The sequence below is a fragment of the Neopelma chrysocephalum genome, unplaced genomic scaffold, assembly GCF_003984885.1.
Source record: "Neopelma chrysocephalum unplaced genomic scaffold, ASM398488v2 Primary Assembly neopelma1_60, whole genome shotgun sequence".
Lineage (NCBI taxonomy): Eukaryota > Metazoa > Chordata > Aves > Passeriformes > Pipridae > Neopelma > Neopelma chrysocephalum.
Genome location: NW_020897715.1, coordinates 17,115,552 through 17,129,308, shown reverse-complemented (window position 1 = coordinate 17,129,308; position 13,757 = coordinate 17,115,552). Strand labels below are relative to the sequence as shown.

At 50.7% G+C, this 13,757-nt stretch overlaps 2 protein-coding genes across 4 annotated transcripts in view; one reads left to right on the top strand and one right to left on the bottom strand.

Moving 5' to 3' along the window:
• Positions 1 to 90: 90 nt before the first annotated feature.
• On the top strand, positions 91 to 11,120 carry ACRBP (acrosin binding protein). Of its 3 annotated transcripts, none has more exons than XM_027681365.1 (10): positions 91 to 203; positions 963 to 1,175; positions 3,500 to 3,594; positions 3,701 to 3,803; positions 3,938 to 4,298; positions 9,481 to 9,613; positions 9,871 to 9,984; positions 10,091 to 10,258; positions 10,334 to 10,420; positions 10,968 to 11,120. In XM_027681365.1, the coding sequence occupies exons 1-10, from the start codon at positions 155 to 157 to the stop codon at positions 11,094 to 11,096; spliced, it is 1,452 nt and encodes a 483-aa protein (XP_027537166.1). In that variant the 5' UTR covers positions 91 to 154; the 3' UTR covers positions 11,097 to 11,120. The 3 variants fall into 3 exon arrangements, with proteins under 3 accessions (XP_027537166.1, XP_027537164.1, XP_027537165.1); XM_027681363.1 differs by having other exon boundaries at positions 9,805 to 9,984; XM_027681364.1 differs by having other exon boundaries at positions 93 to 203; positions 1,017 to 1,175; positions 9,805 to 9,984.
• Positions 11,121 to 13,056: 1,936 nt separating this feature from the next.
• Positions 13,057 to 13,757, bottom strand: part of LOC113966641 (protein Wnt-4-like) — a 3,180-nt gene continuing 2,479 nt past the window's right edge. The window contains exon 5 of the mRNA XM_027681565.1: positions 13,057 to 13,524. Coding sequence (XP_027537366.1) covers positions 13,057 to 13,524 — 468 coding nt within the window. The remainder of the gene's footprint in view (positions 13,525 to 13,757) is intronic.

Sequence of the window (13,757 nt, the reverse complement as noted above, 5' to 3'; positions counted from 1 at the left end):
AGCCCCGCTGTGACACCGTGGTCAGGTTCTGATCATGGCACTGTGGCCACATTTTGGTTCCACTGTTGCCAGGGGCAGAACCCGAGTGCTCAGACTTTCTATGTCTGCTCTACTTGGTATGTGAGTGACTCCCACCCAGCCACCAAGCAGCTCCATGAGGTTGAAGCCTGTGGCAGACATGTTGTGGCTCCTCTGGCTACTGAGTAAGTATCTGCTCTCATGAGGCCTCCTCAGAGCCTGGGGCTGGGGCTGGAAGGAAGCATGAAGCCCCTGTGCTGCTGCTGCTACCCCCCATCTCTCACAAGACCACACCACTGGGCCCACAGGCCATGCCAGCCCTCGGTTCTGCTCGCCTGGGAGCGGTTGGAGGCTCTTGGAGGGGTCATAGGGTGGGGGACAGAGGAGAATGTGAAGGCAGGAGGGGAGGTGGCCCAGCTGAAGACAAAGGAGAGGAGGGAGGAGATGGAGGGATGTCCCCTTGGAGGGGCACAGGCCCATAGCATGGTCCAGGGGGCAGCTCACAGGGTGCACAGAGGAGCCAGTGCCATTGCAGGTGCCTCTGGAGGCTGGGGCTTTTGAAAGGGGGGAAAAAGTCCACTGAGAAAAAACCCACCCAAAAAACCCAAAACAAAAACCAAGCGAAAAATCAAAACACCTTCCCCCAGTCCAAACCAATCCAAGCTCACAACAAAACACAGCTTCTAAATTTTTTCTTTTTTTTTCCCTTCTTTTTTATTTATTTTCACCCTTTTTCCTGTGAGCTCCTGGTTTCCCCAGGGCCCTGCAAGCAGGGATGATGGAGGGAGACCTCAACCAGCACCTGAGGTCCTCATCCCAGTGCCCTGCTCTGTGCCAGCAGACAGGAGCGGACCAGCCTGCCAGCTGCTCCTTCATTTCCACCCACCACTTGCCTCCATTACAGGGCTGTTAAGCACAGACTGTCCGAGGTCTTTCTCCCATAGGTCTGCTGACCTTGCCGACGGCTGCTGTTGCTCCACCGGTGCCTCCCATTCCAGGCAGTCCGCTGTCAGACACGGAGTACCAGCAATTCTTTGCAAGGCTGCAGCCACTCTGGGAGGCAAACATGTTCTGCCTGCTGCGCCAGGCATACGGCTGCCTCAGTCCCACCATTCTGCAGCTGGACCAGGAGGAGAACCACGGCCAAATCCCCAGTGGTAAGGACATCACTCCACCTCCATTGGCAGCAATGGGGCGTGGCCCCATCTGGAGCAGGGCCAACTGTTTCTCTGCCCCAAAATGCCACAAGATTGCGGGAGGGGTTGTTTTGGGGTCTCTAGCCCAAAGTCCAGCTTGGAGCAGACACCCCCAGAACAAGAGCACACCAGCTTTGTGCAAGAGTGGTTTTGCAGCCTCTCTGGGCATCCCTCCCCGTGCTGCACCACTTTCCTGGAGAAAAAATGCTTTTCCCAATGGCCAATCCTAACCTCCTAAGCAGGCCAGTTTTCTGGGGCTCACTGAAGGTCTTCATCTCTTACCAGCTCCTTCCAACTTGATCTGGGCATTAATGCAGAAGCTTGGCTCATGAGTTCTCATAGGTCTTTAAGAAAACTTGAGATGATAAGCTGCCTTTTAAAGTGTTTAACATTTCAGGAGCCAAGAAACATCCCAGTTCAGAAAGCACCATAGCAACAGCACCCTTCAAATCTCTGCAGTGATATTTTCCCTGCACCCCTGCATCAGAGAATTTAAGTGGCATAATTATATCTGTGCAGCTGAAAAACTTGGTACTACTTCTGTTGTATTTTTCTTCAGAGGAAAAAAAATAGGAACAATTTTCTCATAAAAAAATATGTCTTTATATTTAGATATGAACGTCAATGAGCTGAATGATCAGCCAACTGTGCTTATTTGGACCGCAGCTTGAGGGCAACTATTTCATGCTGGTTTCTGCAGCTGTGTCGAGGGAACGAGTGCCACCCCTCAACACCAGACCCAGGGATGGGTTCTGGGCTCCTCACTCACTTGTGGGCACGTGCAATCCTATGCCATGGTGCTGGGTGCACCCAGGGTCTGTTCCTGGTTCCTCTTCTGCTGGTGCCCAACTCCCCAGCATTGTTCCTTGCCATATCCAGCTACACTCCCACTGCTCCTGCCAAGGGCAGAAGCATCTGGAAATGCCAGGAGATGGGACAATTTTACAGTTTGCCTTCTTTACCTTCTTTTTCTCCATCCCTCAGCCTAACAGACCCATCCAGAAGACTTTATTTCCCTTTGTGTTATCTTTTTTTACAGTTTTTGGGTTATTTTGGCACATTTCAGTCAGGCTGAGAGGCCAAGCTGTCATGGCAGAGCGTGTGCCCTCCCAAGTTTAGCCTCTGCTGTCCTCACAGAGCTATGGTAGTGCTGTCTACATCCAGATATTCATGAGCATTAATTGCACCTCATCGGGTGCTGACAAAGGCAGTTACCTTGTGTTTTAAACAAAGAATAGGGGTCGATCTGGAGTGTTCCCTACAAGTTAGACACTTTCCTGGGCTGGGATCCTGGTGGATACCTGAAATTCTACTTTTGATGGTGCAGGTGTATGCTCAGCACAAGAGGCGTGTGTACAGGGTAAAGGTTGGTGCACAAGCAACAAACAGGACAGTAGTGTAATTCCACTGCTGATCTCCTCCCTCTCAGTCCTGTGCACACAGGGCTGGCTGTGCTAGCCAGGCCATGCACTCCTAGAGCAGAGGGAGCACAAGATCACCTCCCTCCCCAGTTCTCCCTGGGTTTTCTGCTCTCCTGCATGCCTTTGCTTTCCTGCGATCACTGCAGAAAGAGCTGCAGCTTTGGGATCACTGTGTTGGCAGTGCTGGTCAAGACCACAATGTGTGTGTGTACAGGTACAGGCTTTGCCAGCAGCATCCTGGCCCTATGGACTTTCCTCAATCCCCTGCAAGGCTGGAATCAATGTCAAACTATATTGCCCTGAAAACATTGTCTCCTCTAGAGCAGGTTTCCCAGAGAAGCTGTGGCTGCCCCAGCCCTGGAAGTGTTCAAGGCCAGGTTGGATTGGGTTTTGAGCAACCTGGTCTAGTGGAAGGTGTCCTTGCCCATGGCAGGGGGGTTGGAACTAGATGATCTTTAGGGCCGCTTCCAACCCAAACCATTCTAGGATTCTCTGGTGCTCCCAGGCCCGGTCTGGGTATCTTTTGAACCTATCACATCACTACTTTTCTCTTTTTTTTAAACCCTGTAAGGACTAATAACAGAATCATCAGATCCTGGAAATAGGAAGTTTGGGTCTCTGTCATAGAGAAGATAACTGTGAGAAAAAGGGCAGAAGAATGAACTGAAGCCCTCAGGGGGTTGGAGGGAAAGGGCATGTGGCACCTGGGATTGGGAGCTGTAACAGCCCAAGGCTGTGATCTCCACGTGGGGACGGACAGACTTTTCCTGCATCCACAGAGGTCCCGATCTCTTGGTGCACCCAGGCCAAGGGGGTAGATGGCGAAACCTGTGGCCTGCCCCCATCCCATGTGTCTCTCTCCAGGGCCAGTCTGCACTGACTTTCCAGAGGTGCTGCAGTTTCAGACCTTCTGCCAGTTCGCCCAGTATCGCTGCCTCAAACAGCAGTTCTATGTCAAGGTGGGGAGTGGGATCTGAGAGAGGGGGGCAGGGAAGATGGAAGGGGTGAGGAGGAAGGGAAGATAACATAGCGAGATTCATGTTTCTCCCTCTTTCCCCGACTCAGCGAGTCCCATGTTCAACTTGGTCTCTAAAAGATGTCATCCCCTCGAAGCAACCTCACACTGTGAGCTCCGTGACAGTGGGCAAAAGCTCCTCTGCCAGAGAAGGTATGGCTGCACTGAGCTGTGCTGGGCACCCCTGCTCACCTGCTCATCTCCTGTAGCTACTCTTCCACCCCCAGCACCTTTCTGGCTGGCCTCAGAAAGGTGCCCTCAGCCGCTCCATCCCTCTGTCTCCCCAGCTCACAAGCAGGCTTCTCCCTCTCCTGCTCGTGCGGAAAGGCTTCTGAACCACTCTCACGCACCCCTGGGTCAGAAACCACTGTTGACAAAGCCCCCCACAGCCACATCAAAGATGACTACACCCTCACAGAAGAGCAGGATAACTGTGCACCCACCAACTGTGCTTGTCCCGCCTGCCACTACCACCTCGCCTCCCAGGGTGGAATCCTCTGAAGACCAAAGCCTGAAGAACAGCATCTGGCAACTGATCCATTCGGCCCTTTCCTTGGATGCATCCCTGAACGCCAAGGACTCTTCTTGGAACTTCACCAAGTCAGGTCCAGAAATCATATCAGAGCAGGAAATTCCCCCCCGAGGCAGGTGAGGGGAAGACTGCTCTTTCTGGGTACCTGTGCAGGACTGTCCTTGTGCACACTGGCTGGCAGCCCCATAGCATTCATGCCCCTGCTTGGAGCAGGTGGTGAGCATGGGCAGGCTTTCTGGAGCAAGCTGTCCCATACAGAGAAGGAATGTACCTGGGGAGCCCCTCAGGCACCTCCTGCTCCAGCACAAAGTGAGCAGGGAGAGGGTGATGCAGCACTGCTCATGCCTGAAAATGTCACTGGCCTTGCATCCTGAGAAAAGTGAGTTTAATCTGGACCTTAGCTGCAGGCAGAGCTTTGCTTCCCCACACTGTGGCCATATGCAGTATGCAATCACCTCTGCACTTATCCTCCTCCCAGCACGTCTCCCAGAAGTAGAGGTGATGTGCAGAAACAGATTAGTTGTGAACACAGGTCCTTGGGATGTGTCTCACTGTCCTCCTTGCTCTCTGTGTGCAACATGAAGCAGATATTTCTTAAAACAGTCTGACCTGAGGAACCCTTGGAGGAGTGTTCTGTCCTCTTGCAAGTAAAGTAAAAGCAGCCCTGCGCTAGGAAGCAGAGCTGGGAGCACAAAACCATGCTCCTGGCTGTGCAGGACCACTGCTTCTCCTCGAGCATGTGAAACTGTGTGCACTCTGGATCTATGCACAGCTCTTCCTAGGGGATTTCTGGTTCCCCACTCTGGTTTTGGGAACAGCTACATGGCAGTTCAGCACAGGGCCCTGTGACAGCCCAGCTTGCTGCAGTCCTTTTACACACCCTTCTCAGTTTCTCTGGCCTGTAGGAGCTTGTTGAGCATGTTGAGCTCTTCTCAGTTGCTCTGCCAGCATCCATTTGTCTCTGTCTTCAGGTAGCTGGGACTGGCAAGCCCACACAGAAAAGACCTGCAAAAGGATCATATCCTTTAACTTACTTTTTGATCCTTTACTACACTGTGGCTGAGGGCCACTTGCTTTGACGGAGAAGCAAAGATTATTTTGCTTACCAAGAGTAAAAAAAAAAAGCTCTCTAGATGTGGTTTTCGTGAAGAAGTCATTTTGGTTTTGCTCTGTTGGTGGTCAGTGATGTTCCTATAAGTGCACAGCAGTTGTGCACGATTGCACATCTGTGGTTTCTCTTAAACACAGGGCTTACTACCACTACAGTTCAGCCAGAGATTCTTCTTCTGCATGTAAAAATGAATTGCATCATGTTGTTAAAGCCATAACTGTTCTCTTGCAAGGCTGTAACATGTCATCCTCCTCCCTAACATTGTAGGAAGCTTTTACTGCCTGGAAACAGTTTTTTCTGGTGTATATACTCTAAACTGTGTTTCATTGAGGATGTGCTTATTTTCCCTTCCTCTGAAACTGAGCCTTGTTCTGATTTGATTCTATTGGGATTATTGAGGGACTGCTGTGATTGCAGATGACACTTGCTATTCTGCTGCAGAGTTTCTCAAAGACACTAATGCTGACTGTGTGTCTGTAACCTGGCAGCCAAGCCCCATCAATCATGCTAAGCAAAGCTTAAACTCAAGTGGGGATAAAAAGGCGAGATAGACCGCGCCTGTCAGCTTTGCTGCTCACCGCATCCTGTCTCCTCTCAAAGGGACTTCAAAGCATGACCTAAAAAAGGGGTAAAATGCTTTGGAGCATTTCCATTCCAGCAGAGGAGCAGTGCTGGGTGGGACTGGTCGTTTCACACAGGGGCCATTCAGTGTCTGGTCTAACACAAGGTGTGCAGGGTGGTGACGGGCACAGATCCCAGGGCTGTGTGTCTACCTAAAGGTTTTATGTCCAGCAGGACATCCATCCCTTCTTGCTCACCCCTGCTTGTGGCAGCTGCTCTGGTAGCTCCACCAGCTTTCCTAATACTTGATGAAGTTAACTGTGACCTTTAGAGAGAGACAGGGCAATGGTAGTGATATAACAAGAATCTGCAGCACACTTTTGTGGTCTTTCTGCTAGCAGTGAATCATTATGAGGGGAAAAATGTCAATTATTGCACTTACTTTCTATTTTAAGTGCTTATTGTGTTTGCTGCCTTATTTCCCATTTCCTCTTCTAAGAGTTGCCTATATACCAGGATTCAGTCTTGCAATAAGATAAAAAGAGCTCTGTAGCTCTTACGTTATAAAGCCTGTGCAACTTTTATTTTTTGCAGCAATTTTCAGTGGCCCTTTAAAACATCCCCATGTTCCAGCTGTATGTGCAGAGCCCTGTGATGGGTTTCAGCAGCTGGGTGCATAGAAGGACATCGACCTCCCTTCCCAGCTTTTCTGTTTGCATACAAGAATTGCATTTGCTCTTTTTCCCAGGGCTTCCCACTGTTGTGTCGTTTGTCAGCTACAACCCCTACACCCCTTTCAGCATCACGGCTGTCCCAGATGCAGACCTTAGTCTGCTGGTATTCTCACATGGGTGCTCACTTGCGGTTCATGTGAGCCCAGCTTTCCCAGTAAGGCTGTTTCAACCCCTCTCAGAATCCCAGAATCACAGAATAGTTAGGGTTGGAAAGGATGTCTGGAAACCATCTGGTCCAACTGCCCCAGCCAAGGCAGGGTCACCTAGAGCAGGTTACACAAGAATGTGTCCAAGTGGGTATTGAATGTCTCCAGAGAGGGAGGCTCCGTGAATAGCCTGTTCCAGTGCTGTGCCACCCTAAACGCAAAGTTCTTCCTCATGTTGAAGTGCAACTTCTTGTGTTTTAGTTTATGGCCATTACCCCTTGTCCTGTCACTGGGCACAACTGAAGAGTCTGGCACCATCCCCTTGGCACCCACCTTTGAGATATTTATATGCATTGATGAGATACATACAGTCTTGGTGACTTGCCCTCTTCCTCCTCCTCCTCCTGCTTTACTGCTCCAGACAGTCCTTGTGGTGCTTATGTACTTCAAACCCAGAGGCTTTCATTTTAAGGCCAAACTCTTTGTTAAAAGTATCATCCCCAGAAAAAATACTCCTTTTGAATTATCATCACCCACAGCCAGCCTTGGCATGCAGGCAAAGATCTCTTTACTCTTTCTAAAGCTGTTAAGAATGGCTTTTTCCTTAATGGTTTTAGTTTCCTGCAGCACCCCCCACCTAAATCAGAAGTTACCAAGTGCTGGAAAGCTGTTTGCTCCTTATCTTCTTTTCTGCTCGCCTCAGGTACTCACTCCACCTCAGCCAGCCAATATCAGGGAGGCTCAGCAGCTGAAAGTTAATGGCTCAAGTCCTTGTCATTACATTGTGAGAGAGGTGGATGCTGTTCACCAGCACTCTTCAGAGATACCGCTGAAGCAGGCTCTGTATGTGTCATTCCACATCTTGAGATGCTAAAGTATGATAAGCTTCTATCTGAAGTTTTCTCTTTTTGCCTTGGAGCAATTACTGATCTCAGCTCACAGATTCTTCTTAATTCTGGGGGGGGAGTTTACATTCCCTTTGAATCATTGCCTCACAGTACCTGTTAGGCTTTTTCCAGGACAGTGGTTAGGACAATAACATGCATAAATAGTAAGCTGGGGTGGGATTTGCATTAAGAAATCACTTTAGGTAGATCTATCCCTTTTCCTGAAGCATGGGTGAAACATCTGTACATCCACAAACAGCTCAGCAGCATGTCAACAAGCATAGGGGACCCACAGCAGTGCTGTTATACTCACTCAGAGGTGGTAAATCAGCTCATAAATTTGAAAATATTAGGCCAGAAAACCTCACAGCAGTGATGGCGAGCAGAGATAGAGCAGGAAAAGGATGTGACAGGGAGTGCAACAGTATTTCTTGGTAACCTCAGACTGATGGCACAACTCCGATTTCCAGGAAGGTGATCTATTTTAACCTTCAGGCCTAGCAATTGCTCTGATCATGCACCTTGGCCTTCCTGCTCAGCACAAGACATTAAACCATGTCTGGTGAGCCCTGGAGAAAAAAACCAGTATCATGTGTCTGAGCTACAGACCCTTCTCCTAAGAGAAGTTTGGGATATCTTTTTGAAGTCTCTGAACTGTGAAGAAACCACCCCATCAGCTGCTCCCTAGCTAAATACCCTTTGTGTAAGGAACATGCAGCTAATTTCTGGTTTGAATGGATCTCGCCCCAAATTCCAGTCACCAAAAGTCATTACTCTTCCATCTGTTGACAAGGACAACTTTCCAGCTGGTGCCTTCCTTGGAAAAAGTGCTGACTGGCTGAGTGGCCACCCACTAGTGTCTTCACTCAGCTAAGTGAAGCTTTTTTAGCCTCTTCCTCTAGGTGAAAGTTTTCCAGGCCTTAGGAAATCTCATCTTCATGACCTTCCTTGAGGTTCTCCGCCTTTTTTTTATTTTTTTAATGCTAATCTGAAGGTCTCCAAGAAGTTTCAAATACTCTCAGGAAAATTTGTCCATACAGGTTAGCCCGTGCATGGATTTTAAGTGCATTTTAACATAGGCAGTTGCTGCTCCTCTTATTTTTTGTCAGATCAGTTTGTTTATTTATCACTGGTTTTGTTTCCAGAAACAAGAGGCAAATATCTAATTGAGCATTTTTACCTCTTCTGTATCATTGTTGACAATTGAAGCCAACCATCCGTGTCTAGTAACAGTTCTGTACCATGCCTACAAATTCCACTGTCCCTAATATTCTTATTGGTCTTATCCCATTCTCCTTAAATTTTTTACTGTTAGCTACCCATGTCAGTTTGGATGAACAGTTAATTAATGGTCAAAAAATTTTTCCCCTTTCTATCAAATACATTGGCTCAAGCAGGAGGGAGGCTTAATGAGTGACACCCTCCAGACCCAAATGGGGGTGTCCCACAGTCAACACTCAGCAGACCTCTGAACAAACATCTCCTCATTGCCCTCAGATGGACAAAACTAGGCAGCACCTGCTGCAGGAGCCCTGGGAAAGTTCTTCAAGCTATGAAGCTTCGTCCAGTCCCTCTCACATGCTCCCAAATGCACACACCCCCCCCCCTCCCAGCCATCAACCTTCCCCCCCCCCCCCCCCCATGCCCCCAAAAGCCCCCCCCCCCCCCCCCCACCCTGTAGCCTCTGTGTTACATAGGCATCTACAAACTCTGCAGATACCCCCATTCCTCTATGCAGTTTAGCCAGGAGTCCAAAGTTTCTTTGGGAAGGGTTTTTTTGCTATGTTTTGGGGTTGTTTTCTGCTCTTTCAGTTTCTAATTGAAGGTGTATTGACTTCTTCCTTCCCTTTCTCTGTCAGCCTTTTAGCCCTGCAGAATGACGAGGCAGTGCTGGTCCTGTGCTATGCAGTGCTGGAGGGAAACTGTCTCTCGTCAATGCTTGCCATGGCCTGGAAGGAGATGGAAAAAAGAGTGTTTGGGTTCGGAGACTCGGTAAAGACCTTGACGTCCACCTTTGACCCCCATGGTGTGCAGGGCTCCCTGTCATTTCAGGTGTCACCTCCCAAGAGAAGTTGACCTGGGTGACCAGGGAGGCAAGCTCCAAGCCAGGGATATGGGAGCTCCTCAGTCTCCTCTTTTTGGAGCTTCTTAGTCTCCTTTTCCCCCCCGACCATCCACTCTAGGTGTGTGACAACCTTGGGCGGCATCACATGGACCTGTGCCCTGACTGTGCTTTCTGCTCGCTGAAGATGGAGCAGTGTCAGAACATCAAAACCCTGAGCCGTGTTCACTGCGACACAGGTGACTTCTTCACCTACATCAACCCTCAGATCTCAGCCCAGCACCAGGATACAGAAAAGCAGGTACCAAGTGAGCTGTACGCCCTGCTGGTCTCTGAGGAGGGGCCTGGACTGGGAGGTGGGGAAGGGAAGGAAGAAGCATGTCTCACTTTATCCCGCTCCTTTGCAGACCAGATTCTCAGAGACTCTGGAGGAATATGACATGGATTTTTTCAGAGGGCTGAGGTCAGAGTACTGGTGCAGCCGGATGGCCACCCATGGCTGCCAGGACCCAAGTGTGATCCTCTGGCTGGAGGCAGAGTACGCTGCCTTCCAAGACGGAGGTACACCGAACAAGGTGGGTGACCATCAGTAGATGTTCCCATCTCTCCTTCTCTTCTTCTTTCTCTGACCTTCATTCCCATCTCCCCAGATCTGTGACTCCAGCGGAGTTCAGCACCCCAGCTACTGCATGTTCAAGAGCCACCAGTGCCTCCAGAAGAGCATCCACAACCAGAGGGTGAGAAGCAGCTGCACTGTCTTTTGCACAGCCTGCTCCTCCATGGTTGAGCCCTCCACAGCCAGCCTTGAGTCCCTGTGGAACTCCCTGGTACCCTGCTTGTCCTTCCAGGAGGACAGAATTGGATGTGTTTGGGGGGGTGATAAATAGTGACCCAAACGTAACTGGAGTGTCATAGGTGGGTGGGATTTGCACAGACACTGTAAGGGATGAAAGCAGAGGCAGATATAATGTGGAGAAAAAGAAGCTGTGGGAAGCCTCCTACCCATCAGGGTATCCCTGTAGGGGAGGATCTCTCCCATCTACTGGTTGCTTCCTGGGTGGTAACAAAAACCAGAATCACCATAGCAGGACAGAGGACTAGCCTATATCTTAGGAAACACACAGCTCAGCTATTAGCTGAACAGCTTTCCAGCTGATTCTCCCCCTTCCCCTCTGGTGCCCCCATCATGCCAGCCTCCAAATGCTGTCCACCATGGAGATCCTCTTTACTTGTGGAAAGGATAGGCGGTGGCACCCTTCCTATGAACTCAGGTTCTCCTTGCAGGTGACTCGTGTTGAATGCAAGAGTAACGAGACCTACCGGGTGCTGAGTGCGAAGGAGGGAGAAGAGGAGGTGCAGCAGTGGCATGAGAGGTTTGTCAGCCTTGCCAAGCAGCAGTCAGAAAATCATTAAAGTTTGAAAAGACCTTCAAGATAACCAAGTTCAACCTTTGACCAAGTACCACCATGCCCACTAAACCACATTGTGTAGTGCCATGTCTACTTGTTTTTTGAACTCTTCCAAGGATAGTGATTCCACCACTTCCCTGGGGAGCCTATTCCAATGCCTGACCACCCTTTCAGTGCAGAAATTTTTCCCAGTGTCCAATCTGAACCTTCCCTGGTGCAACCTGAGGCCATTTCCTCTTGTCCTATCACTTGTTGCCTGGGAGAAGAGACCAATCCCCACTTCGCTACAGCCTCTTTCAAGTAGCTGTAGAGAGCAATAAGGTTTCCTCAGTGCCTCCTTTTCTCCAAGCTAAACAACTGCAGCTCCCTCAGCCACTCCAGATCCTTCACAGGCTTCGTTGCCCTTCTCTGGACATGCTCCAGCACCTCAATGTCTTTCTTGTAGTGAGGGGCCCAGAACTGGACACAGCACTCAAGGTGTGGCCCCTCCAGTGCTGAGTACAGAGGGACAATCACTTCCATGGTTCTGCTGGCCATGCAACTTCTGATAAAAGCCAGGATGCCACTGGCCTCCTGGGCCACCTGGGCACACTTCTGACTCATGTTCAGCCGCTGTTGATCAGCACACCCAGGTCCTTTTCTGCTGGACAGCTTTCCAGTCACTCTTTCCCAAGCCTGTAGCACTGCGTGGGGTTGTTGTGTACCCAAGTGCAGGACCTGGCACTTGGCCTTGTTGAACCTCTTAGAATTGGCCTCGGTCCATCAGTCCAGCCTGTCCAGATCCCTCTGCGGAACCTTCCTACCCTCCAGCAGATCAACACTCCCACCTAACTTGGTGGAGTGAACTTATTGAGGGTGCCCTCGTCCAAATCATTGATAAAGATACTAAACAGGACTGGCACCAACACTGATCCCTGGGGAACCCCAGTAGTGACTGGCTGCCAGCTGGATGTAACTCCATTCACCACCACTCTCTGGGCTCAGCCATCCAGCCAGTTTTTAACCCAGGAAAGAGTGCACCTGCCCAAACCATGGGCTGCCAGCTCCTCCAGAAGAATGCTGTGGGAAACTGTGTCAAAAGCTTTACTGAAGTCCGGGTAGACAACATCCACAGCCTTTTCCTCATCTACTGCGAGGGTCACCTGGTTATAAAAGGACATCAGATTGGTCAAGCAGGACCTGTCTTTTGTAAATCCATGTTGCCTGGGCCTGATCCCCCCACTGTCCTGCACGTGCCCTATGATTGCACTCAAGGTAATCTCTTCCATAACCTTCTCCGGCACTGAGGTCAGACTGAATGAGGGGAGCCTCACTGTGGCAGCTGCTGGAACTCCTCTTGGAAACATTTTCTCCAGCCAAAGGAACAGCTGAGCACTGGAAAAGGCATTTCTTGCATCCTTCCCCTGTACCTAGCTCCCTGTACCAGTCCTCCAAAGGATGAATCTTATTTTGTAAAGAGCCTGTTTGATTATACAAAATTCATTTGTTCCCTTCTTTCCAATGCCACTGCTCTATTACACTCCCCAGTGACCCCTCTTTTGCCCAAGATGGATCCTCACGCCATCCAGCTCCACACTGTCACGTTCCTTTCTTATGCAGCCCATGTGTCCCCTGAGCAGAAGGACTCAGCATGGCCTTGTCCCCTCCCAGGACACAGGAGGGAGCAAAGCCAGGGACCCTCCAGGTCCCAAATGCAGCATGTGAGGAAGAAGCTTTTGTGTGCACTTTGCTTTCCATTGCAGCTGGTTTATTTCTAAAGTTTAGGGGTTTATTTGGCTTGTGTCCTCCAACCCTCCATCCAGAAAATTAATTCAAACCACAGAAAGCCCACTGAGGCTGGCGGGAGGGTGCTGTGTGGGGAGCACTCAGGAGCTGGTGACACCTTTGGACATCTCCCCAGGCTGGCCTCTCCCTGTGACCTTACAGTCCCTTGGCAGCCTCTTGCTGCCCTGGCACGCTCCCCCTCAGCGGCATCGGTGCACCTCCATGAGGTGCCGGCACTGCTTCCACTTGATGGAGCAGCACCAGCAGAACTTGCAGCTGCAGAGCTCCACCATCTCCGCCTGGGCCATGTGGAAGCCCCTGCCACAGCACAGGAGCTCACAGCCATCCATGGCCAGGAATGTTTGGTTGCACTGGTGGCCAGAGGTGCTGAAGACCCCGTGTCGGGGGTCCCAATCACAGAAGTCTGGGCTGGCCAACAGATAGACCAGGTCATGAGCCATGTAGGGCTTGAAGCGAGAGCTCTTGGACACCAGGAGCTTGCAGGAACTGACCCACTTTGGGTAAACCTCTCTTGCCCCCTCAAACTTTTCCTTGAGGACGTTGCCCACCTCACGGAAGGAAGGCATGACCTTCCAGCACGTGCACACCTCACAGGTGCCTGACACACCATGGCACTTGCACTCCACCTTCATGTGGGTCAGGAGAGCCTGGGGAGCAGGAGGCAGCTGTCAGTAAGACCAGGGACACTCTTCCCAACACCTCCCATTGCTGCAGGTTCCCCCAGCAGCTGCTGTTCCCTCCACACACCTCTCATGGGGCGGGAGGGGAGGGGAGGGGAGAGGAGCGGCTGGGGGAACCTGCAGCAATGGGAGGAGTGGGGAAGAGCGTCCCGGCTCTTACTGACAGCTGCCTCCTGCTCCCCAGGCTCTCCTGACCCAGT

Excerpts from the sequence above, each read along its gene's own strand:
- ACRBP (XM_027681363.1), top strand. The coding sequence starts at position 155 with ATGAGGTTGAAGCCTGTGGCAGACATGTTGTGGCTCCTCTGGCTACTG. Across the intron at positions 3,804-3,937 it reads AAGCTCCTCTGCCAGAGAAG|CTCACAAGCAGGCTTCTCCC; the intron begins GTATGGCTGCAC and ends CTGTCTCCCCAG. Across the intron at positions 9,614-9,804 it reads TGTTTGGGTTCGGAGACTCG|GTGTGTGACAACCTTGGGCG; the intron begins GTAAAGACCTTG and ends CATCCACTCTAG.